General features: G+C 43.3%; 1 protein-coding gene across 3 annotated transcripts in view; it reads right to left on the reverse strand.

Annotated features, from left to right (window-relative positions):
- TAB2 (TGF-beta activated kinase 1 (MAP3K7) binding protein 2) overlaps window positions 1-27,832 on the reverse strand; it is a 79,734-nt gene that overhangs the window by 35,384 nt on the left and 16,518 nt on the right. For 2 of the 3 annotated variants that reach the window (XM_075596677.1, XM_075596676.1), the window contains exon 4: window positions 25,328-27,820. The exons of the other annotated variant lie outside the window; for it this stretch is intronic. In XM_075596677.1, the coding sequence (XP_075452792.1) occupies window positions 27,675-27,820 (146 nt within the window). In that variant the 3' untranslated portion in view covers window positions 25,328-27,674. Of the gene's footprint in view, window positions 1-25,327; window positions 27,821-27,832 lie in introns of those variants that run through there. 3 annotated transcript variants of the gene reach the window in all.

Below are 27,832 nucleotides of genomic sequence, written 5' to 3' on the forward strand. Positions count from 1 at the left end.
CAGAAGAACTGAATAAAGACTGCATTTTGTATTATTCATGATTATTTGTATATTTGTATTTTTTGTTCCTGATAAAATAAATATTTCTTTACATTCATGCTAATCATAATCATTGCCCCCCCCCCTACACCAAAGAAAAAGAAAGAATGACAAAAATGACAAAAAGTGGTAACTTACTGCATCAAAAACATGAATCAGATTATGGTTTTTTTAACTCTCAATTTCACATTGCTGTGCAAATCAGATTTACATATCAAATTCGAGAAGGGATTATCGCAAGCGTTACCATAAACAAAGCCTCAAAGGTTTGGGGGGGTGGATGGGTGAGTCATGCGCAGTAATCATCAGTTAGCTCCCATCCCAAAGAGGATTACAGAGAGGTGACTTAAAGCCAACAATAGGAAAATTAGGCACGAAGGCGCAGAGAGGTGATGCTCGGCTAGGGACGGACGATTAAAAACACAATGACAAGCTTTAGAAACAGAATGGTTCTGGAGAGGTGTCGATAAGAGGTTCAAATCCTTGAGCGAGCCTTGTGTGTGCGTGTGGGGGAGGGAGATACAGGGTACAGCTGCATGAAGGATTAGCTGTGCTGTAGTTCAAAGAAATTACATATTTTCAAAAGGCAGGTCATCATAATAATTTGATCCCTACACCCCCAAATACATAAAAAGCACACAAATCAACCATGTGCAGTCAAACGCACAGTGTCGCAGTCAAAAGCTACAGCACAGATTGAATATCGTAATATCAAGATGGTTTAGGCAGGCTTGTGGAGAAAATAAAAAATGAGGAGAAAAAAATATATATATATTTTTTTTTGGTCACTCACTCTTGAACTTTGCAAGCAAGCAGTGGTGAAGTTACAGACGCATGCGCAGTAATCATCAGCTATCAAGCAGGAATGTGATTGAAATCAGAAAGACACACATTCAAAGGAATGGTGTGGGAGAGGTGTGAAAGGTGTACATACAGCACTGCACATGCATGTATTAATATGCAAATTTACAATTACTGCACGCGCACACGCAGACTGTATACTGACGTAGGTTGAACTGCTAAAGTATTAGACTTTGAAGACAACAGCACGCGAACGCCCCCCTGAGTTTTTAGACGGTCTTGCAGTATTGCAGACAGCGCTAATAATATGCTAATATTACGAGCGCTAAAATAACGCAATATACTCCGGGGAATATATATATAAGTTTATTATCCATATCCTCTACTTGTGCCAGGTATCACATGACCCATCTCACACGGGACTATCAGTCTCAAAAAGTACATTAAGGGTTAATATATGTTGTTTTATACGGGTTGCTAAGCAACCAACAGGCTATAAGTATCCAGGAACGTTGTTCTTTCCATTATCAGTCCTTTGAGAAAGTCGCCCTCTGGTGACAAAACGCGTCAGGGACTCTGATTGCGCAATTACATCATCACGACGTTGCGCACGTGCACGAGGCCGCATCAAGCGCGAGATTCATACTGCGGCCATTCAAGGTGGAGAGGTGATTTCTGAGACCTCAAGAACTGATTTCGAGTCGGCAAACTACACCTGCGGCCTCCGGTGAGCTAAGACTTCTTCACGCAGCCCTGAGGGAGCCTATATCTGCGGACCTTTGCAGCACAGAGACCGGATGGTCATATATAATTATGATGGGAAGGATTAGATGCTATAAAGAAGCTATGGATAAACCTAAATAATAATTAAATGAATAAAGAATTCTATGTAAATTATATGTGAAAGGCTGAAATAAATTCGAGTGACTAATATTGATTATACAAAAACCATCAATAAACATAGCAGTGACTCCTACATTTTCAGGATGAATAATAATCAAGAGATAAGGTGAAAAAATAACTAGATTGCTTAGCAGTATTACAATATACACATATAAACCCATCAATACAGATGTACATATTAATAAACAACATCAACACTTACAATATATAAAGATATAAAACATAATAAACACTGCTGATACAACCAAAGTGTATAAATATTACCAACAAAAGATCATACACTAACAAAATGAAGTAAAAGAAATATATATAATTTAAATAAAAAATTAATAGATAAAATAACAAAAAATTCCAAAAATTCACCTAACGGCTAAATGATTCCAAAAACCACATATATATATATACATGTGTACATATGTATGTATATAGAATGATAATCATCACAGATGAGGTAAAAACCAACCCTAAATATATAATAGTGAATGCATAAATATACACATGTACACACATACACATGTACCCATAGACAATGTGATCAGAGACTAACTACATATGAATCCATATACAGGAATGGCCCCAGATTAAGTGCCATTATTCAATGGATAGTATCAAGGGGGCCCATAGGCAGGGAGAAAGAGAAAGAAAAAGCAACCAAGACAAGGGCATAACAGTGCATAAAATGAACTAAATGTAGAATAAAAAATAAAATATAATAAATAATATGATGAATAATAAAAACTGACGAAAAATATATTAAATAAAAACTTAGTAATGATGAAAACATGATCTTTATGAGGGAAATCCAGGAGCAGTGGCAAGGGAGGGATGGAGGGGAAGGGGGGAATAGTGGGATAGGAGGGAAAGGGTGGAAATGGGAAAAGAAGGGGAGGAAAGGAGGGAAGAAATGGGGGGGGGGAGTGGAGGGGGGGGAAGGGAAAGGAAAAGGGAAGGAAGGGGAGGAGGGATGGGAAATGAAACTGGCAGAAGAATATTCCTCCCTACAAAAGAGCGAGGAGAGTCAAAGAGGGCAAGAGATCAAACTAGTGTACTGACATCCAGACACTCATTGAGTCCACCAGGGGTAAGAGTCCCCAACTGGTGGATCCAATAAGTTTCCTGTCGGCATAGGATCTTAAACCGATCACCCTCTAGAGCACAAGGAGAAATGTGTTCAAGGCCCATAACGTTTATAGATCGTGGGTCCTGATTGTGTATAGATTTAAAGTGATGGGAAATACTATTAGAAATAGTTCCCTTTATAACACTTCTCCTAAGCTCCAGGAAGCGGGTGCAGAGAGGTCGTGTCGTGCGGCCAATATAACGTTGACCGCAACCACACTGGATGCAATACACTATGAAGGAACTCTGACAATTGATATAGTTTCTAACCTGGTAAATAATATCTCTATTGGGAGAACTGAACTCGGACCGGGTCTTCAAATGTCTATAAGTAGTGGATGCAGTGCCTTTATTATACATCAATACAGTTGTTTCTACTACTTGGCTGTGTGCTGTCTCTTCTTTCCGGATCCACCATCTGGTAATATATGCTATCTATGTGCATATGGGATAAGCATCAGTTTATTTCTTGTTTACAGTGTGCCTTCTGCCCTTGTTCGTATATATATATATATATATATATATATATATATATATCCATGGCTGGTCCAATTATTTCTCTACATTCCCTGTCACGTAAGTTCTAGTAAGAGGCAGACTGTGACAGCTATCATATGGGCTTTTCCCCCTCCCCATGCGGACTTCCTGAGTGACAGGAGTGGTGGTGACACGAGAGTTATCCTCTCTTCTTCAGGTCTAGCAATACTGATATACACAGGAATCTATGGCTAAAACAGTGTAGAGAAAAAAAAACAGATATGTGTAGAGGGAGAGAGGGGGTGGCCCGGTATTAAAGGGGTTACACCCCATTTGGTCATCCCCTGACCTCACCAGGGAGACAAGGGGTTAACTGGGCTGAGGTCCAGAAATGTGATTTAACCCCTGTTATGACATGTAAATGTGTATTCCCCTGTTCCCGTTTTATTATAACATCTGGTTTAATCAGTGTCTGCATCACACACACACTAGGATGCATTCGGGAGCACAAGGGTTAATAGTTGTTTAGTGATTATAGCCCTTTGTGTAATTTTCCCGCCTTTTCAGGCACCATTTTGCAGGGTCCCATAAGCCGCCATTGGAGCTCCATGGTTTTCAATGGTGAATCTTGCTGTTGGGTCCTGTTTCCTGAGAAGACCAGCAGATGGCGTCCGAGAGGAAGAGCGGCGGTTTCCCATTCTAAGTCAATGGGCCCATTGACTTCAATGGAGAATCCTCAAAAGAGCTTTCCAGGAACGAGTTGGCTGCCGTCCAAACCGCTTAACCGCAAAGCGGATACATTTTCAATAGGAGAGCTTTGATCACTTAACAAGTCAAGTTCAACGACAAGTGGCGTGGGAATAAACAGTTCTAGAGCACCTAGAAATAAAATTCTTTCTGCCCCTAGTTCCTAGACCTCCCCCCACTCGACCACAACCGGGTCCCCGTATCCTGGACCCCCGATAAGGGTCGAACCGAAAAGAGTGGGTCGCGCCATAGGTTCCAATGGCGGCGGCAGAAACGGCTCAGGAAAACGGCTAAGTGTCAAAAGCTGATATTTGGTAATCCATAGCTCCGGTTCCGCAGGGCCCAGAGGATCAGGGTTTGGGGTATCTGTAGTCACTGCTCCGGCATCGCTGCAGAACCATACTTGACCCTCTTGGACCAACCCGATGGAGTATGGACCCCCTTGAAAGTTCGGGACTTTCCCCATAGACTCCAATGGCGGCCAAACCCCATTGACCGGCTACGGCGGAAAAACCCCATTGACTTCAACGGCGGCGTCGCCCCGTTGAAAGTCTATGGCGGGGATTCCCATAGCCGCCGCCGCCGGCGGTTTGCCATTGAAAGTCTATGGCGGCGGAACCCGTTGTTTTCAATGGGGATTTAGTGAAAAAACGTGATTTAATTTACAGCGGAGATTTTTGTATTAAAATGTGAAACGGTTTTAAGTGTATTTGTGTATCTCCGGTTCCGAAGGTTGTAGCAAGTCGCAAATTGGACCATAGGGTGTCCCAGTTCCGGCATTGAGAACTGGGAAGTTTGGACCTGCTGGACCAAACGGAACCGGATATTTTAATATGTTTATGTTTTATCTTTCATACTGTGTTCCAAGGTATGGGTAAAACCCAGAGGAAATTCCTTTGCATACCAAGGTAGCATATGGCCAGAAAGGCGACCCAATGTCTAGGACTTAAGTATGGTTCAAAGGATTTTGTCACCTCCACTGTTTGCATGAGGGCGGAGATTACTCAAACCAGAGCAGTCTTCAAGTGTTCCATTTCACACCTCACAACAAAGCATATCCTGCCAGGAATCCAATCTGGTAGACTAGGATAGGGCACAAAAGGTTTATAAACTGCTGTTCACCTTTTATCCTTGGTCTTCTGATATCATCTGATTGTTACCTGATTGCGAGAGAATTGCTATGCTTCATACTTCTCATTCCCCAACCCCAAAGTAAGTGTACTTCTTGTCTGTTACTGTATTATTCGTGTGTTCACCTATCCAAAGGAATAAATATACTTTATTATATCTAAGCCTCGTTCAGTTCAACCCAGTGATTTGTGTAATCTTAATACCTGTGACAGGCTATCGTCACAATATGTACTGTAGATAAGGTAGGGTGTTAAAAGTGTTTGAAGTCAGGGGAGGGTGACAAGGAAAGGTGGGGAGCGGGAGGGATGCTAGGGTGGGGAGGAAAGAGAAGGTGTGGATAAGAATGGAGGCAAGAAGGATAATTACAAAGAATTTTGATAGGGTGTGAGAAAACCCATGTCCGCATTAAGTCCTTTGGTTTTGGTGTCAAAGAATCTTATCATTCTGAGTTCAAATGTTTTCCGTTCTTGGGTGCGTTTAAACAATCCATTGAGGATTTTGATTTTTAAATCATTTATGGAATGATCTGGTTGTGAGAAGTGATGTCCCACAGTTGAGCAGTATCTTCCTTCTTCGTGATGGAGTATGGAGTGTCTGTGCATATTCATTCTGAATTGTAGTTTTTACAAAACAGAGTAGGGGGAGCGAGGGATAAGTAAAAGTACAGATGGAACAGATATGGACGAGCAGTATACCACAGTTTGTATACCACAGTTAAAACCCAATGGGGGGTGAGGGGGGTTGGGATGGTGAACAAATAATCAAAAGACGTAAGCTGTATAGTAAATGCTTACACGGCCTTGTGCAAACACAATCCCAAGTTGGTATCTTTGTAGTAGATGGTACCCCTTCTGCAATGAAGTGCACATGCCAGTGTCTTTTAAGAATCTTTTTAATGTTCTCAGCTTCAATTGTTGTACCTGGTGACAAATGGCACTACAAAGTCCATATTGTCTTTCTTTTGTTTAGGTACCAGCAGTTGTTCATCACTAAGTTGTGAAGCTCTGGTTAGAGCGTTTTCAATAATCTCTGGCCTGTAGTGTCTCTCCTCAAACTTGGTTTTCAGAATACTGGCCTGCTCTTTAAATACCTCCATGTCGGAGCAATTCCGTCTAATGCGTCGGAATTGCCCATAGGGTATATTATTAAGCCATTTCTGATGATGACAACTGCTGTTTAGGAGAAAATTACTAGCATCAACTTCCTTGAAATAAGTTTTTGTTTTGATGTGGTTATCCTCTATATATATTGTTAAATCAATGAAGTTGATGCTATCAGGACTCCTCTCAGATGTAAAGACAAGGTTGACCTCGTTGTTATTTATGTGGTTCAAGAAGAGGTCTAGGTCTTCATCGTTTCCCTCCCAGATGATGAGCACATCGTCAATATATCTCTTCCACAGGACCAGGTTTGCTCCAAAAGGGTTGCCGGCCCAAATGTTCTTATCCTCCCAGTATGACATAAAAATATTGGCATAGCTCGGAGCAAATCTGGTCCCCATTGCGGTGCCGCATTTCTGTAAAAACATGTGCCCATCGAACCAGAACAGATTGTGTGTTAAGATGAATCTTATTCCATCTGTTAAGAATGTTTTCTGGTCTTGGGGGATTGTGTGGTCATTTTCAAGTGCAGATGCTACCGCTGCACATCCATCTGTGTGCCTTATTGAGGTATACAGAGATGTGACATCGCAGGTTACTAGCCTATAATTATCCTTCCACTGAACTGAGGACAAAACATTCAGAACCTGAAGTGTATCTCTTAGGTATGATTTCGCACTCGTGGCATATTTTTGCAGATAAAGGTCGACGTATTCTGAAAAGTTCTGCGTGAGGGACCCTATGCCCAAGATGATTGGTCTCCCGGGTGGTTTCTGTCTGTTTTTATGAATCTTGGGCAAGAAATAAAAAACCGGTCTGATTGGATCGGTCCTAAGTAAGTAATCAAACTCCTTCTCGCCCAAGATTCCTAAGTCCTTGGCTGCCCGCAGCATAGATGCCAATTCTTCTTTGTAGATGGTCGAGGGGTCATGCGCTGTGATTCTGTGTAGTAGTAACTAGTGTCCATTACGACTACTCCCCCTCCCTTATCCGCAGGTTTTATTGTGACACTTGTGTCATCGGTCTCATCTCATTTGAGCAAATGTCAGTAAGCCAACCTCACACTGATGAGACCCATCAAGGTTGAAACATGTCTGTGAGTGGGTTAACTGACTTTGCATCTCCCAAGTCCTTGCTTAAAAGCTGTGTTTAAAGCAGCATGCATTGACTAAGGGTTGCTCATGTAATGTGAGCATGAGATAAAAAGTGGCACTGTGTGCTCATTTGCATGTCATTTCCCAGAATCCCTTGCTGCAGTGGAAGTGCTGTTTGCTGGGTGATAATGGTGAAAGACAGGGTTGCAGACCTGTCTAAGACATGCAAATGAATATACAGGAATATTTACAGTTGCTTAATATATATATATATATGTATATATATATATATATGTATATATAATATATCATAACAAAAGTACCGTTGGTCTTGGAGTGATGGACCTTGAGCACACCTAATTCAGTCCTTGTGGGAGAGAGGGTACAGGTGCTTTCACGTAGGGAGACCACCTGGATCTTAATAGTTTGGCTCCAGGATATCTCAATGAAAATTTGGACACTAACTAGCACCATTGTGTAGTGTCCATCTTTTCTTGTTCTCTGGGTCTGCCTTTGTCATGATTCAATCTTTTAATAATTAATTAGGCTTACTATTATTACTCATTGTATGTGTTTTTCTTGTGGAACATACAATTTTTGTGTGTGCATATGTATCCAAGCCATGTATAGATCTCATTGTACAGTAGTTATGGTTTCTTTTCTATTCTCAAAACCATTTGTTATGTTATAGTTTAATAGCATTATTCAATTGTTTTATTGTTGGTTGATTTTATATATTTTTTTGTGTATATGGTATAATGATTTCTTTACTTTATATTGTTTTTGATTATGATGAGAACCTTTATATACAATTGCATTCTCTTGCAACATAGGGGAATATTTTTGATTCCTATTGGCCACATTGTGTATTGGCTACATGTTTATTGGCTACATTTTCTACCAATTATGCTTCACTGACCACTATATATGTGTGTCAGCTGCCACTCTTCAAGACATACCCCTGATGAAGTCAGCACCTAGTCTGACGAAACGCATAGGGTTTTGGTCATTCTAATCACCCATCAGCTGTTGAGGACTCCCTGCTAAGCATTCACTGTGGGACGGGAGACGGAGACCAGAGGAGACACAAAGTTGTGGTGTTTTATATCTTGGAGTACGGAGTTGAATAGATAAACATAACAGACATAGATACCCCAATGAATACACTCAAAATGATAAAGTAGGAATGATGATAATCGTAAAAACTAATTGATATATATATGTAGAGGTATCAGTACCGTGTTAGCCGAGCTTCAATAATCAAAAAATAAATAGATGATACCGTTCTGTGGCTAACGAAATGCTTTTATTTGTGCGAGCTTTCGAGATACACTGATCTCTTCTTCCGGCGATGTTACAATGAATGAAGCAAGCAAAAGCTATAGTATAGCTTTTGCTTGCTTCATTCATTGTAACATCGCCGGAAGAAGAGATCAGTGTATCTCGAAAGCTCGCACAAATAAAAGCATTTCGTTAGCCACAGAACGGTATCATCTATTTATTTTTTGATTATTGATATATAGATATATTGATATATATCTATATATATTGATATATATCTATATATTGATATATATCTATATATTGATATATATATATATATATAGATATTGATATATATAGATATAGATATAGATATAGATATAGATATATATATATATATATATATATTTCACAGTCAGTCATGTGAAAAAGAAAATACACACTCTTTGAATTCCATGGTTTTACATATCAGGACATAATCACAATCACCTGTTCCTTAGCAGGTCTTAAAATTAGGTAAATACAACCTCAGATGAACAACACATGACATTACACTGTGTCATGATTTATTTAACAAAAATAAAGCCAAAATGGAGAAGCCGTGTGAAAAACTAAGCACCTTATGATTCAATAGCTTGTAGAACCACCTTTAGCAGAAATAACTTGAAGTAATCGTTTTCTGTATGACTTTATCAGTGTCTCACATCGTTGTGGAGGAATTTTGGCCCACTCTTCTTTACAACGTTGCTTCAGTTCATTGAGGTTTGTGGGCATTTGCTTATGCACAGCTCTCTTAAGGTTCAGCCACAGCATTTCAATAGGGTTGAGGTCTGGACTTTGACTGGGCCATTGCAACACCTTGATTCTTTTCTTTATCAGCTATTCTGTTGTAGATTTGCTGGTGTGCTTGGGATCACTGTCCTGTTGCATGACCCAATTTCGGCCAAGCTTTAGCTATCAGACAGATGCCTCACATTTGACTCTAGAATACTTTGGTATACAGAGGAGTTCATGGTCAAGTCAATGGCTGCAAGGTTCCCAGGTCCTGTGGCTGCAAAACAAGCCCAAATCATCACCCCTCCACCACTGTGCTTGACAGTTGGTATGAGGTGTTTGTGCTGATATACTGTGTTTGGGTTTCGCCAAACGTGATGCTGTGCATTATGTTCAAACATCTCCACTTTGGTCTCGTCTGTCCAAAGGACAATTTTTTCCAGAAGTCTTGTGGTTTGTTCAGATGCAACTTTGCAAACCTAATCCGTGCTGCCATGTTCTTTTTAGAGAGAAGAGGCTTTCTCCTGGCAACCCTTCCAAACAAACCATACTTGCTCAGTCTTTTTCTAATTGTACTGTCATGAACTTTAACATTTAACATGCTAACTGAGGCCTGTAGAGTCTGAGATGTAACTCTTGGGTTTTTTGCAATTTCTCTGAGCATTGTACGGTCTGACCTTGGGGTGAATGTGCTGGGACGTCCACTCCTGGGAAGATTGGCAACTGTCTTGAATGTTTTCCACTTTTGAATAATCTTTCTCACTGTAGAATGAAGGACTTTAAATTGTTTGGAAATGACCTTATAACCCTTCCCAGATTGATGGGCAGCAACAAATGCTTTTCTAAGATCATTTCTGGTGTCTTTCCTCCTTGGCATTGTGTTAATACACACCTGAAAGCTCCAGACCAGCAAACTGCTAACATTTCAGCTTTTATAGAGGTGGTCACACTTGCTGATAATCAATTAATCAAGGGCATTTGATTAGCAGCACCTGTCTGCTACTTAGCATCTTAATTCCTCTGGAAGCAGTAATGGTGTACTTAGTTTTTCACACATAGCTTCTCCATTTTGGCTTTATGTTTAAATAAATCATGACGGTGTAATGTGTCATGTGTTGTTGTTCAACTGAGGTTGTATTTACCTAATTTTAAGACCTGCTAAGGAACAGATGATTGTTGTTATGTCCTGATATGTAAAAACATAGAATTCAAAGAGGGTGTACTTTCTTTTTCACACAACTGTATATAATGTCTCTATTATGTCTGTTGAGTTAGAATGTGATAATGCCGGTAATGACGTTGTAAAGTCCCTGTAATCCACAGCAGAGAGGGGAAGAGGGATGAGATAGAGGTAAGTGGCCCGTAAATACAGAAGCATATTTGCCCCTGCAATAACAAGGTCACTGACAACTAGTTCAACAGATACAGTAAGCACTAAAAAAGTAGTCTCTACACTCACGTTTTAAAAGTCTACTGGATAGGACACAGGCAACAACACCTTCAGAGTGATGGTCTCGGGAGCGGTAATCCTGTCAGACATTGTCACTGACAATTGTCACTGTCAGTGACATGCAGCTTGAGCCGAACCGGAATATGAGTGAAGCTAAGCGAAATGCAGCAAGCCGGCGTGCTCCGTGGTACAGCAATCAGCAGATAGGGATTCCACAAGGTGAGAAACTGGTGCACAGCCAAAATAAGCAAGAGCTGGACTATGTGACCATAGAAATAAGTTTATCGATTAAAAAAGCATAATGGTAGAGTCCTGGCGGATCCTCTAACGCATTGCACGCATCAAGCGCATTGTCAGAGAGTCACTCAACAACAAACCTGCATTTCTTTTGCTATGCTAATCTACCTCTGGCTGCCTTTTGTCCTGTATGCATTCCAGATCACAGCAAAAACACAAAATGCATTGTAGTTTTAAAACACAGCAAAACTAACATTTGGTCCCTAGAGCTTGTGGACCTAAAATGTGGGGTCTGTGAACTGGGCTCTAAAACCTGCTCTAATACACCAGCTCTAAGACCTTGCTGGCAGCCAATACAGGTTAACCTTGTTTGCCTAGAAAAAATATATAGACCATTCGCAGCTCTAAAGACGCCTTGAATACCGGCAAACAAGGAGGGGATTTGTAACTGTGTATAGCAATGTATGAAATACTGAGTGGCGTGTTATCAGCAGCCTTCACGTGCAGGGGTACAGTATATGGTATCAAGAAACAGCTGATGATTGTGTGACGATGCATATGGACTTCAGTGGAAACTAATGGAGCTGGCATGCTCTGTAAAAACTGCTGGCAGGAATAACCACCCAAGGGGTAAATAAATAATAAATAATATATGTGACACTTCAGAACTACTACTCATTGTTTAGGGTTTATTAGCTATATCTAGACATTAATATGTCAGTATTGCTGTGGATGTGTTAGATTCGTTATGAATTTTTTTATCTATAATAATATATTAGCACTTCACAATACAAACATCACAAATTGTACCATTTTATGAGCTCAGACACCTAGCACTCCAACAATAAATCTATACAAACATTATATCATTGTTTGGTTCGAATACAACTCACCGGGCATTTTCTGTATTTTTTAATATTCTTTATCAGTATTTTTTTGTAAAAGTTTTTTTTTTACCTTTATCAAAGATAAGGTTGTTCAAAACCACCCACAGTTCTCAACTTTACTGGCATCACATTTTGTAGGGGCTATTTGATACATCAATAATCCCAGATGGATCTCACACCGTAAAAACAACCAATTGATGAATCTAAATTAGACTCTCCATTTGCATTTACTGTAATTGCTTTGATATCTCAGCGTGACACAAAAAAGCTAACTCTGTCTTTGATACCAATCATGACCTCCTTTGTGAAGATTCACAGGATTTGAAAAAGTACTTTTTTCATTTGGAAAAATTAATATCTAATGACTTAAAAATCTGGTGGGAAATAACAACAGAAAATTATCAGAAAAGCAAACACATTCCGAGGGGGCTGCAAATGACAAAAGCACATACCTTTGGAATCGAAAATAAAGAGTTTGAAGCACAACGGAGTCAGATTCTGGACAATTGTTCCTTCAAACTGGTATTAAAATGACAACTAATGAGTATAATTTACTCACTAAATTGCTGCTGACACTAATTTAATTGACCTGCCATGTTAACATGTTATTATAAATCAGAAATGTAACCCGATTGCTGTCAGTCAGGCCTGCCCATTTGGCAGTAAAGGGGTTAACATTTGTAGTTGTAACCCATCAACCGATTGGAAAAAAATGCAATTGTGCATTGTTTATATCTTTCCAAAATGTTCTTAGGACAAAACAAAGGAAAGTAAAACACTCAATCCCCCACCATTAAAGTCTATATTTACCAAGCAGTGGGCCTAATCACATATTTAGACTAAGAATTTCGGGGCCAGGTCCCCCTATGCCTTATGAAAACATTCACGAATATATTCTCCTAGGTGGTACAGCAACCATTAACATCCCCAATGTTAATAAGTCCACATAACATCCCCAATGTAAATAAGACCGCATAACATCCCCAATGTTAATAATAAGTCTGCATAATATACCCAATGTTAAGAATACGTCTGCATAACATTATAAGGAATTATAAGGAATGTAACAAAAATTGCAAAAGGGCAATCAAAGAAAAAAGGATTGCAATAGAAAGTAAGGTCAACCCTAAAAAGTTATTTAAGTAACTTAATAACAAAAAAATGAGAAAAGAAAATATAGGCCCTTTCAGTGTGAGATGGGTAGGCAGATTATTGGAGATAAGGAAAAAGCAGAGGTATTAAACAAATTCTTTGCCTCTGTGTTTACCAGGGAAGAATCAAGTTCAATAGTAGTGCCGCAGGAGGAAGCCACAACCTCCATATTAATGAACAATTGGTTAACTGAGGAAGAAGTTCATATGCGACTTGAGAAAATTAAAGTAAATAAGGCACCTTGTCCCGATGGCATACATCCAAGAGTTCTCAAGGAGTTGAGCTCATTAATAGCCAAACCATTATATTTAATATTCAAGGACTCCATTTCCACAGGCTCAGTACCACACGATTGGCGTAAAGCAGATGTGGTGCCTATATTTAAAAAGGGAGCTATATCACAACCGGGAAATTATAGACCTGTAAGCCTGACTTCAATACTGGGGAAACTACTTGAAGGTTTAATACGGGATAATATTCAGGAATACCTAATGGAAACAAAATTATTAGTAATAGTCAGCATGGATTTATGAAGGATAGATCTTGCCAAGCTAACCTTATTTGTTTCTTTGAGGAAGTAAGTAGGAATCTAGACCAGGATAATGCTGTTGATGTGGTCTACTTAGATTTTGCAAAGGCTTTTGATACGGTTTCACACAAGAGGTTGGTGTATAAAATAAAGAAAATTGGACTCAGTAATAATATATGCACCTGGATTGAAAACTGGTTAAAGGACAGACAACAGAGGGTTGTCATAAATGGAACTTTTTCAGGTTGGGCTAAAGTCGTGAGTGGAGTACCTCAGGAATTGGTACTGGGACTCCAGCTTTTTAACTTGTTTATTAATGACCTTGAGGTTGGGATCGAGAGCAAAGTCTCCATCTTTGCTGATGATACTAAATTGTGATATATTGGGGGAATCCTTGATGGAGAAGGATTTAGGACTGCTTGTAGACAGCAGGCTTAGCCCAAAGTCATGCAGTAGCTGCAAAGGCAAACAAGATCTCATCTTGCATCAAACGGGCAATGGATTTAAGGGAAGTAAACATAATTATGCCCCTTTACAAAAGCATTAGTAAGACCACACCTTGAATATGGAGTACAATTTTGGGCACCAATCATAAGAAAAGACATTATGGAACTAGAGAGAGTGCAGAGAAAGAGCCACCAAATTAATAAAGGGGGTGGACATTCTAACTTATGAGGAGAGGCTAGATAAATTAGATTTATTTACATAAGAAAAGAGGCGTCTAAGAGGGGATATGATAACTATATACAAATATATTCCGGGACAACACAAGGAGCTTTCAAAAGAACTATTCATCCCATGGGCAGTACAAAGGACTCTGGGCCATCCCTTAAGGTTAGAGGAAAGGAGATTTCACCAGCAACAAACTTATTGCCTTGCGCCCCCCTGCCGGCTCTCCCCTCCTTCTTGCTCCCCCCTTACCTGGTCTGAAGCATCAAATGACGCTGCGGGGTCATGTGACATTGCCGAAGCCGACTGAATCACAGCAAGTTATGTTGCAGAGGCCTTGCGCGGTCCCCAGGCAACTAAAAAATAAAATAAAAAATGCCTTGGGGAAGAGCACAGGGCTTCTGCAACCGCCGCGCCCCCCCTCCCCCAAACCATCTCATCCCCCAAGTTCTAGTTCTTTTAAAAAAATATCCATTTATTGCACAAGAATCAGGACAAACAGCATGCCATTCTTTATAGGGGGGAAGATGTATGTGTGTGTGCACGTAAGGCCTGGGACCCGCTGCGCCCGGCGGCGCGGGCGGCCGCACGAGCGTTCCCCACCAGCAGGGGAATCCTCCCGAGCCGGTCCCAGTCCCCCCTCACAGCACCGCTCACTACACGCTGTGACGCGTCAGCCGCTAGGGGATTCAAGAGAATTGTAATCCCAAGCGTCGACGCGTCACGTGGTGTGGCTGTGAGCCAATGAGGAGGGAGGCTTCGGGAGGAGGGGAGGCTTCGGGGAGCGGGGAGGAGAGTGTGGAGGGAAAGGAGCGTGAGTGCCTGCCTGTGTGTGTGTGTGCATGAGTGTGTGTGTGTGTCTGAGTGTCAGCGTGTGAGTAGGGCAGCCCACAGCAGCTCCCTCCTGCAGCCTGGGAGCCCGAGCCCGTGGAGTGGGGGTAGCGGGTCCCTTCGCTTAAACCACGCCCCCCTCCGCTTAAACCACGCCCCTCCCTCCCACTCCAACCCCGGCTCCCTACAGACCGCATATCGCGGTCTGTGTCTGTCAGTGCCCCGCCTGTCTGCAGTGCGGGCGCGCTGACTGAGGGAGCGGGGCCTTAGCCTAAGAAAAGACTAGAATGGTCTACTTATCCGCACCAGCCAAAATGAATACAAACTGAAGGTTGTTTATTGACCCATAACACACAGGAGCCCAACATTTTTTTCCGATCTCCAGAACTAGGTGGATGCTATCCTCCCGCATCCCATCCCCTATTTTAAGCCCTGGTGTTTATGTAGGTAAACATCACCTAATGCATCAAATAAAACAAAATTCCATTGAGGTCAACAGAATTTTTTTCTTTGATATAAATTCCACATCCCTTTTGCCTAATACGTTATTTCCTCTGGAAGTATCAAAATAGGAGACAGGGTAAGTTTCATGACACACATTATACAGGGATGGATCATATTCTGTATAAATGTGCATAATTTCTTTCACATTTTAATAGTATCCAAAAATTGCCAGATCTGTGCTGGCATAAATATCCTCAGCTAATGTTTTCAATGTCAGAAACTAGTTGACACAAATGCAAGCAGGTTATGGCAGTGCATTAAAAATAAATAAATATACCACTCACTATAACTTTCTGAGCCTATACTGTAGATACGAATAGATGTGTGAAACAGTTCCAACTGCATTTGGTGAATTTTTCGCAAATTTCAAGGGAACACACCTTAGGTACCTAGGAAATAAGTATATTAGAAGGTCCCTTTGGGGACTGAAGCATTGAGCTCCTGTTTGTTATGGGTCAATAAACACCCATTATTTTGCATTAATTTTGTCTGGTGCAGATAAGTAGACCATTCTAGTCTTTTCTACAAGTTCGATATTTTTTTTCAATCTAACACAGAAACCTCTGTAGGATACTTAATACTGAGTGTGCGGCCATTTCCTAAATGTATATATAACGGGTATTCCCCCTACCTCAATCACAGATATAGTGTACTGCTGCGGCACAGTTTATTCGAGCATTTGCCCGTTCTGTGCCGCAGCAGTAGCCTGGCGCGCGCCCGAGTGTGACGGGCGCACGCCGAAGCAGCGGAAGAGCGCCCTCCGATCGGGGCGCTCTCCCTACCGCTGCCGGGTCCGCCGGGTCCCCCGGAACCCCCTGCCGCTGTCCCGCGATCGCGGGACACCAGGGCTCCCTCGGGGAGCCCCTGGACACGCGAGCAGCGGGCGCACGCTCCCGATGACGCGTGACCGCGCGTCTATGACGCGCGGCACGCCGAGGGGCGGCCACTAGCAAGCCGGGAGATTTCCCGGCTTGCGGTACCGACCACACTTCAATAAAGTGTGTCGGTAGTGTATGTGAGGGGGAACCTAGGTGTTACCAGGTATGGTGCAGTATACCTGTCAGGCTCACAGGAGGTCTGAGCCTCCGCTAGTGAGAGCCTTGGGTGATTCTCTGGAACGTTTCTTCGGTCAGCGCCTCCACCTGTGTAGGGTTCTAGGAATGTAGAAGATGGCCTACACAGGACCCACATACACAATAAGTATATACACCGAGATATATATAACCAGTTTACTGTATTTGCAGAATAACAACCAAAACACCTTACACGTGCATTAACCATAGGACATCAACTTCAATAACTGTACCACTATGTACCAAAGTCCCAAATGTCATTCACCCCCACTAGGAGTGTACCTTGCACCCACCACCGTGTACCTCCACACCGTGTCCACAGTCTAACCCCTTTGTCCCATGGTCAGCAATGCCACTAGGTGAGAATATATAAGATGATTTGTTGGTGCACTTATGAAAGTACCTGCCGAGTGCTCCTGCACTCGGGCCTGCAAGAAACTTCAAAAATGATCCGCCGCTTGGTGATCCCGTCTGCGATCCGGCCCTTCCTTGCACGAGGGTCCACCAGAGGCGATCCCACCCTGGAGATAGTCTTTGTCACTTTGGGGCATAGGCTTGAGCCCAAGCCTCTTCTCGGGGAGCGCAGTGTCCGCTGTGTCCCTAACTGACACTGGCACTAATGGGGCAAGGTCCCTAACCTAGGGCCTGTCCCTGTAGCAACACAAACTGTAAGGGGCTCAGGACCTAACTCGGGCCTAGGGGGCTGCTGGCCTAATGCAGTGGGTCACAGACCCCTGCACTCACCTCCTTCCCCTAGCTCTTCCTGGTCCTGACTGATCTGTGTCCCGCGCGCGCGAAATGTATCAAAACCCTGCAAGCAGGGAGCTCCTCCAGCCCTATTGGCTCCCTGGCGTCATGGGGGCGCTCCTAAGGCTCATGGGACTTGTAGTCCCGTTCAAGAGCCTTCCCTGGTAGGCTAGGGTTCGCGCGCTTACCACTGCGCATACGCAACGCCTCATGGCCGCCGGAGCTCACTGCGCATGCGTGAACTCGCGCAAGATGGCGGCGCCCTGCTCGGGAGCCGCAGGGACCTCCGAAGCGCCGGAACACTCCCTGCTCGGGACACAACTTCCACAACTATATACAGAAGTTATATAATAAAAATGCATCTCAACACAAATACAACTTAGCACATCAAATGACTTTAAACGATATTGCACAGTTCTGCGAACATCACAATTACAGACTGTATTTTGCTACGAGACCACTGCTGAGCCTCATAGTGGGGTGCCCCAACTTTATCATAGGTTACCCGATTTGGATGGTACCTTACTCTTTGGCTCCTTCGGAGCTGTTCTTCAGCAACTCCCTCGGGGGAGTAATAAGTACAGTCCTGAGGCTCAGCCTCTTCCCTTGAGGGGAGAAATGTCTCTGAACAGTCTCTGTTTGGCACAAAGCACGGACTTTGTGGATCCAAAGGCTGGCCTTCTGGAGCCACCATAGTAGGCGTTGGCCTACGGGGCCCTTTACCCGTAGCTCCTCCGGGAGATGCCCCTCCAATGAGAAGATCCCTTTGAGAGGGTCCTTCCATAGGATCCTCAGGAGTTTCATTGTTGGTTTGATCACGTACAGTCTCTTGACCAATCTCTGAGGAATCGGACTCACCGTTCAGTGGTGTGGCCAGTATTTCTGCTTCCTCATCTCCCACTTGTGAAATGGGAAGATGATTACGGTGCCCTACCTTTATCCGACCTTCAGGGTCTTTGATTCGATAGACTGGGAGGCCAGGCATCTGGGATTCTACCTCATATACACCGTCTCTCCATCGGTCAGCCAATTTATGTTTTCCTGGGACTCCCAGATTGCAAAGCAACACAGCGTCTCCAGGACAAAGCTCCCGATATTTGACCTTATGGTCGTATCGCCTTTTATTGTCGGCATTCAGCTTAGCTGTAGACTTCTCAGCCTGTTGGTAAGCCTGTTGCAAGCTGTCTTTAAGTCTTTGTACGTATTTGAAATGGGTAGCATTGTGTATCCCATCCGTCGAGACTCGAAGACGTACATCTACTGGCAGTCTCGCCTCTCGTCCAAACATGAGTAAGTATGGGGAGAATCCAGTTGACTCACGGCGGGTACAATTGTACGCGTGAACCAGGGCCTCCACGTGTCGACTCCATTCAGTTTTCTGAGCACCCTTTACAGTTCCGAGCATGTCCAGTAGGGTCCGATTAAATCATTCTGGCAAAGCATCTTCTTCGGGATGGTACGGGGTCGTCCAGGATTTTGCAATGTTCAGCATTCTGAGCAATTCTCGGATCAGAGCGCTCTCAAAACCTCGACCTTGGTCTGAGTGAAGTCGGTTTGGAAGACCGTAGTGAACGAAGTACTTCACCCATAGTACTTTTGCCACTGTGATAGCTTTCTGGTCTTTAGTGGGGAAGGCCTGGGCATACCGGGTGTAATGGTCCGTGATGACCAGCACGTTGCATATTCCTCGGCTATCAGGCTCAATGCACAGAAAGTCCATACACACAAGGTCCATTGGACCAGAACTTTTCAGATGGCCCATGGGCGCTGCTCTGGTAGGCAGCGTCTTGCGTTGTATATACCGAGAACAACGGCGACAGTGGTGTTCTATGGCTTCTCGCATCTTGGGCCAGAAAAAGCGGTCTCGGACCAACCCAAATGTCTTCACCACACCGAGATGTCCATGTTCATCATGTAGGGACTTAAACACCATGTATTGCAAGTTCCTAGGTAGAACTAGTTGTCGTCTATCCGGGTGGTTGTGGTATTGCACCTCCCGATAGAGTAAGCAGTTATCAAATTCAAATTTGTCCGAGTCCCGCATGAGCAAAGCCACCAAGTCTCTGGGAGCATGCTTCAGGAGGGCTGGGTTCTTTTGTTCAACGGCTTGCCGAATAATACTAATCACGGGATCTTGTATTTGGTAGTCTACCTGATCCATCCACCGTATTACTTTGTCATGCGTTATGTTCATCCCCTTTGGATCGCAGCAGGCGGCTGGGATAGCCTGCGACTGGCATCCTAAGGAGTCGGCAACCCGTAATTCTGAGAAAGCCACTTGATCGTAGATGATGGCGGTGGTGCTACACATAGCTCGCACCCCTGGTCCTGGGATTTCCTCCCACTCATCATCATCTGGAGTAGCACTTGGTCCTGGTCGTCGGGATAGAGCATCAGCTCCGACGTTCAAAGGCCCCGGCTTGTATTTCAGAGAGAATTAGTAATTGTTTAAGGCTGCCAGCCATCGATGACCTGATGCATCCAATTTGGCGGAGATCTGAATGTACTTGCCGGTGTTCAGTTGGAGTATCTCTAGTTGAACCCTTACAATCCCATCGATGGTGTAATCCTCGTTACTTAACCCCCTCACCTTCATATGTTCCGCCGACCGCAAGGGGCAGTGTTGGAGGTGTTGCTCGTAGAATTTTTGGTATATTATGGTCACCTGGGACCCGGTATCCAATAGGGCAGAGGCATAGATCCCTTCTAGTACGACACGCACTATAGCAGATGGGCCTACCTGACTGTAAGCATCCCATGGTGAGGCTCCATCGTTGGGGCTTGGTTCAGGAGAGATTTCGGAGGATTCAGGAGACTCCGGGGAGGTCTCAGTTGTCTGTACTTTGGCAATCTGTAAGCGGCAGATCATTGACCTAGCAGAGCTTCCCTTACTTGGAGGTTTTATTTCTGGGTCGTCTTTCTCGGGGCATTCCCTGGAGAAATGGCCCTTCTGTCCGCAGCCATAGCATACAACCTCCGGGAGGTCGAATCGTCCTTTGTACATGGGTGACGGTCTCTCGAAGGTATGGCTCTTCCCGGCAGGTGATTGGTGTGTCACCTCCTCCTCCCTGTTGGAAGATTTCTTACCCTTTGGGGTTGAGGTGACAGGGGCGTTACTCTTGATGGGTTCCTGGATCTTTTTGGAGTCATGAAAATGTAGCTGCACCTCATGTCTTCTGATATGACGCAGCAATTCCATGTACCTAGGTGGTACAGCAGTGCTCGGGGCGGCCCACATCACTATAGCTATGGGGTGGCTAGGCAACGAACCATTTAGTAGCTGTTTGAGTCGATTCCGGTCCACTTCTGCGACTGAAACAATGTTTTTGGACAGGAGGTTCCCCAACGACAGCTGTATTTTGCAGACGAAGGCAGATAAATCCTCTCCTTTTTGGCGAAGAGCCTTGAACTGTGCCATCAGCTCATCCTTGTCGTCTTCTCCCGTATAGGACTGGGTGAGCATTTCCACCAGCTCCTGTGCCGTAACTTCTCCTTCCACTTCACGATGCGTCCGTACCAGTTGGGAGGCTGGAGCTCTGAGACACTCGACCAATCTCTGTCTTTTGCTGGCTTCGGAGCACGACCACTCCGCTATTACTTGGAGGGTATGTTCCCGCCATGTCTCGATCCCTTCTTCTCCTGAAGGCGTCGGTAGAATTCCAGAAAAGACTTTCAGCTTCCGGTAGTTCTGTGTTTGAGACGAGATGGTTATAGCTTCCACTAGTTGGGGTACAGTCATATTCAAAGATAGGCCTCCACTTAGGGGCTGACTACTAGCTCCATACCCGACGCTGGACATGGGTGGGAGACTTTTTGACAGTCTGCCAGGCGCGGGCGAGAGGAATGAACTCCCAGCCCATCTGTGGCTCCTCCTAACGCACTCGGGTGAAGGAGACCTTGGGGGGTCCTACCCCGTGAGGAGAACTGGTCACCCGGTGGGTAGTGGATGGCCAAGTACTGGGGGACGGTTCATCGGGGGCCTGTGCGTCAAGATATATCATGAGGCAGTCCTCGGCAGAGGGCTCTGGTAGGTTTAATACATGGGGAACAGTCTCTGAGCATGTCACGTTCGGTGGCCAGGAGGTAGGTGGTCCCCCGGCCGTTAGCATCAAGTTTAAAGTCTACCACCCGGGCGGTGGCCAGTCCCGGACAATTTCTTACTTGTCTGCCCACTGCATATAAGTCTGTGTCATTGGATACTCCTGCCACTGCAACCACGCGCCTTGGGGACATGCAGCGAGCTAAGGCCCAGTCATTTACCTCTTGCTTGGATGGCACGGACATGATGGACAATTAGATGAACAATTTGACACAAAATAGAATAGGGCACCCCAGGTCTGATCTCAGCAGCGCCTCCAAATGTAACGGGTATTCCCCCTACCTCAATCACAGATATAGTGTATGTGAGGGGGAACCTAGGTGTTACCAGGTGTGGTGCAGTATACCTGTCAGGCTCACAGGAGGTCTGAGCCTCCACTAGTGAGAGCCTGGGGTGATTCTCTGGAACGTTTCTTCGGTCAGCGCCTCCACCTGTGTAGGTTTCTAGGAATGTAGAAGATGGCCTACACAGGACCCACATACACAATAAGTATATACACCGAGATATATATAACCAGTTTACTGTATTTGCAGAATAACAACCAAAACACCTTACACGTGCATTAACCATAGGACATCAACTTCAATAACTGTACCACTATGTACCAAAGTCCCAAATGTCATTCACCCCCACTAGGAGTGTACCTTGCACCCACCACTGTACCCCCACACCGTGTCCGCAGTCTAACCCCTTTGTCCCGTGGTCAGCGCTGCCACTATGTGAGAATATATAAGGTGATTTGTTGGTGCACTTATGAAGGTACCTGCCGAGTGCTCTTGCACTCGGGCCTGCAAGAAACTTCAAAAAGGATCCGCCGCTTGGTGATCCCGTCTGCGATCCGGCCCTTCCTTGCATGAGGGTTGCCAGGGGCGATTCCACCCTGGAGATAAGTCTTTGTCACTTTGGGGCATAGGCTTGAGCCCAAGCCTCTTCTCAGGGAGCGCAGCGTCCTCTGTGTCCCTAACTGACACTAATGGGGCAAGGTCCCTAACCTAGGGCCTGTCCCTGTAGCAACACAAACTGTAAGGGGCTCAGGATCTAACTTGGGCCCAGGGGGCTGCTGGCCTAATGCAGTGGGTCACAGACCCCTGCACTCACCTCCTTCCCCTAGCTCTTCCTGGTCCTGACTGATCTGTGTCCCGCGCGCGCGAAATGTATCAAAACCCTGCAAGCAGGGAGCTCCTCCAGCCCTATTGGCTCCCTGGCGTCATGGGGGCGCTCCTAAGGCTCATGGGACTTGTAGTCCCGTTCAAGAGCCTTCCCTGGTAGGCTAGGGTTCGCGCGCTTACCACTCTGCATGCGCAACGCCTCAGGGCCGCCGGAGCTCACTGCGCATGCGCGAACTCGCGCAAGATGGCGGCGCCCTGCTCGCGAGCCGCCGGGGACCTTCGAAGCGCCGGAACACTCCCTGCTTGGCCCCCACCTTCCAGAAGTGCCGGCGGGTCTGTCGCTGACTCCCGGCAGCGGAGGTAAGGAGGGGGGGGGGGGGGTCACGGAGCAGAGGGGGGACCTGGCTACATCTATATATATCATTAATACAAACAAACCTGTGTAACAAAAACTAGACTGTTTAAATGCTTTTCAGCATCATAAGTTGTCTCCGAACAGCATTGCTTTATAAATATAAGATCCACCAAAAATAGAGCGCTATCGCTAAGACTATCGAACTTTATTAGAAATGATCAAAAGCATTACAGGTGGTCCTCGCTATCCATCGGTCCATTATCCATTGAACGGATTATCCAACGTGTCATGATGCATGCCACCAAACGCATTATCAGACGGAACGGATTATCCACGGCGGACGTTTTGAGGAACAGATTCCGGCAGATAACCAAAGACCACCTGTATTATTGCTTCCGTGACAAATGTGAGCTGTTGAAGAACCCCTCCCCCGAAAGATATTTAAAATAAATGACTTTACTTCTGTTTCCAGCGTCAAACTTCATCTTGAACAGTTATTATTTTTTGTTTGCCTTCCTCTGGATCTATATACGGTAAATACAAGTATAGAAGTATCTATCGTCTAACTTTAAGATAAGTTGAAAAATGTCCAACAAGTTCAACTTCGTAACTATGGACTTGAATCTGTATGGTCTGTAGAGGAGCTTTCATTTGGGTTTTATATCCCTTCTAACATTGTCAGGCTACAATAAAGTGCAGTTTGCCCTTATGTAGAGGGATTCACTAAAGATCTCTTCTGGGGAAAGATGTTCAGATCATTGACTATAAAAACGTTTGCCTCACGGGACCTTCTGGCAGGAAAAAGAGACACACATACTGTACAGTCTGCTGATTCATATACATAGAAGATGTACAAGCCTGATTGCCTTCCATTGGGTGGGATGAATAGGGGCATTCATTTACTGCAGTAAACAAAATGCCAGGAGGATTTTTCTTTATTCCACTTCATTTTTACGCATCTGAAAAATACATTTCAAGGTGCAATACTAACTCATTTTGTCTCAAAAGTACATTTCTTTTTCTCATCTCCATTATGTGGTCAAAAATTAAATCATCCAACAATAATCTACTTTGGCAAAATACTAATGTACAATTTTCTTATCACTTCTATTGCTTAACCAATTCTTTTTGTGTGTATAGAGCTAAAGAAAGTGTGTATTGGTGATTTTCTTCTGCACACCATCAGTGCTGCTCAGTTAGGCTTCTGGGTACACATTTGACGAGCCAAACGATCACATTTAATCAATAATAAATGTTAAGAACCATACAGAACGTATTAGCATGCTTGCCTATTGTAAATACGTTTAGCAATAAATGTAACACAATATTAATTTACTGCCAGTGTCCCGCAACATATTGCTTGTTCAGTAAATTTTAGGACCAAACTAAAGCAGCGACATGTTCAGTATGTTAAATATAGCTGATGCCCACCTACAGCATCTATCTATATATAGGCAAGGTATTTTAACTTTAAATGTTTTTATAGTAAACAAATGATTGAGTGTTTTTACTATAATTATCTAAACTCTTGGTAATAAGACTGTCAATACTTTTTATCTACGGGTAAGTTATATTCTTTTGTTCTTTAGGAAGTAATTATGATGCCATTAGCCAAAGACAAACATATCCTACCTTTAAGAGGGACTGACGCTTTAAACAGATGTAGTCCATGTCCTTAGCCAGTCATTAACAAACTATCACAGTTTAAACCGAGAACACTCATGATTCAACAATACAGGCAAAAAGGTAGTAAAATATCATAATGGGCGTGTCAATTTTTAGCGCAAGATGCTGGCTATTTGTGAGGCTCTTTAACAGGGCCGGCCTTGGGCTTTGCGGGGTTCAAGACGGCACACTGGATGCAAGGATTCCTTGTTAAAAAAAAAAAAAAGTTAAGGGCCCTCCTTTGGCAGCATTGCGCCAGCATGTGATGTCATGTTGCCACGGCATTGTGGCGTCATTTGATGTCGATCAACATGGCAACGTGATGCTACAAGAGGCGACCCACTCCGCTAAAGGCAGCTAAAGACGCCTCTCACAAAGGAACACATACCTCTACCTAATCAATGAGAATTCGTCCTACCTGTCCGCCAGGATCCATGTCACCCGACCGGAGGGGTTAGCTGGTGGAGGGAGAGCAGGACGCCCCATCCGAGGGAGAGGTGAGAGGGCAGGGCCCACTAACTAGGTAATTAAATACTTCTACTAATATTATAAGAATTGAATTGTGCAGAAGAGACATTTCAACACATCACTCATTTATTGCACAAGTAAAAAATAAAAAAAAAATACAAATTGCCATACTGATGAAAAAGTAACAAAAATTAAATTTATTTCTGCTTGCAGTTGTGCGCTGGTTGAGAAACAAATTCACAAACCAAAATTTATAGAATATAGATTTTTTTAATTTTTATAAATAACTTATCTGTTACAAAGACTGTTTACCCAGCTAAATCACAAAACCATCTATTCAAGATATCCAAATTAGGTTTTATTAATAAAACAGGTAAAAATTGATTTGTCAATCTTCCCAGAAAACTGCAGATGAAGCTGAAAACATGGTCTTTTTAACAAAAAGTATTGATTGTAAGTGCCTTGGATCTGCTGCTTAACCCCATTTGAGCTGGAAAGACCTATAACACAATCTCGAACACTTAAAAGGTTAATTACTGTGGACTGTATTTTGTAACGCTATAATGAAAAGCCTTGAAAACAAAGACTCGTCACGTTTTTCTAGATCACCGGTACAAAACAACCTTGAAAACCATGATTGGCTTTGAATCAATTACAGTGGGTGACAGTCTTGATTATCCTATGGCTCCGATATCCAACTTCTTGCATGTGTTGCCTTACAATTTAAAATCCTCGTTTCTTCAACTCACTATATTAATTTCAATCTTAAAGCAGCAAGCATGCTAGTTTGTTTTGAATCCCAGCGAAGGCCGTTGGAGCCAGCAGCGCATTGCGTCAACTGGCAGATAAGAGGTTAATATCCCAGTACCAAGGGTATACCCTGGAGCATACCACCCCCAGTCTTACACCCAAGAAACCCCCCAATTCAGGAGATTCCTTCAAAGTCTGGGATCATTCTGGAAAGGAAAAATGGCCACCAGCCACATAAGTAAGGCATTCCATGTATTTAATTTTAAAAATGTATATTGCAGAAAACCAAGCAGCCTTGATCTCAAAATAATTCAGATATTCCGTTATTAATGGTAGGCGATCTCCTCTGATTTCTAGATAACTGTATCAAAGCCATACATATAATATATATATATATATATATATATATATATATTTTTTTTTTTTTTTAAACGCTTGGTTGTCATTTGTAGAGAGACGGGAGGAAGTCTTCACTTAATCTTCAAATTGATAAACTTTTTGCAAACTGATTTATTCATCTAATCACGCATCCTGAAATTACCAGTATTTTATTTGAGAAATATTAATGTAATGATAGTTTTGGGTACTTTTTAAAATGGCCTCCAGCTGTGCAATCAAGGACGCACTGTTCTCAGTTACATAGGACTTCCTCACTGGCCAAAAATAGGACTTACTGTGCGTTCTGTGATATCTACACTTGTCACCAACTGTAAGATTCAATGCTTACATTAAACTGTGTGTGTAACCTTACAAAGACCTTTTGCCATGTCAATCAGTTTTTCCCCCACAAGTCTTCACAGGACATTAGCATTTACAACAGCAATGGGATGTGTAGAGGAGAGATAACTGTGCATAGTTTCATATCGTTGATGCTTTCTTCCCTCCCCCCACTTAAGGCACCAATTTTTTGATAAAAGCTTAAAAAGGGAGGACATTGACCGTGCTAAAAGTAATTCTTAAAGAAGGGAAATGTTAACCAAAACAAAAAAAAAAACCTATTACACTACACATATAGAAATACAGGAAATTTATAAAGGTGAAAAGAGCGAGGGAAAAAAAAAATCATGTAAAGCAGGCTTTAGAGCTATGTACAACTGGAGAAGCTTTGGGTAATTTCACTGTATCATACAGGCAATGCATGCAGTTTTTCATTATCTTCCGTAGACTTGATTGTATTGATGCTGGCTTCACAAGTCGAGAGGTTCAGACGCCACCAAACTGTGAAGTCCTTCCTCTGTCCGCGACCAATGTGGCAGCCACAGCTTACAGCAAGTAACAATTCGTAGTGTTTTCTTTTTCTTGTGTGTGTGTGTGGAAAGCTTTCGGGAGCAACTAAAATAAAGCCAACACTTTTTGGCTCTGCTCTTCCTTTGCAGATTCAGCAACCTGTGGAGATGTTCAGAAGGGACCCAAACTGAGAATGAGTCTTACTGGGCTAATAGTAATACTGTACATGGTACAGGCAGCTGGGAACCAAGTGTATCAGTATTTAACTGATCAGATGATTAATAAAAAAAAACAAAAAAAAACAAAAACCCAACTGCGCACGATACAACACTGAGGTATTATTCTCTCTGGGCCGCACCTTCAGATCTATATCATCTTATAATCCAGAAATGATGCTTTTATTCTAAAAAGTCACTTCTGATTTTTCTTCTTTCTTTATATTTCCAATGACAGAGGGTACTGGGACCTACTGGCTCAGAAATGCCTGGGCATCTCGCACTGTTCACAACGGTTTAAGGCAGGGTGGTTCAGAAAAGTACATGCAGTGCAATTCCACTGAGCTCCCTCATCTTCCTCCGTGTCTGGCACATTCTTTGGCGTTTTGACAATGGACCTTTGATCTAAAAGTAAAT

Source organism: Ascaphus truei, chromosome 4, assembly GCF_040206685.1.
Source record: "Ascaphus truei isolate aAscTru1 chromosome 4, aAscTru1.hap1, whole genome shotgun sequence".
Lineage (NCBI taxonomy): Eukaryota > Metazoa > Chordata > Amphibia > Anura > Ascaphidae > Ascaphus > Ascaphus truei.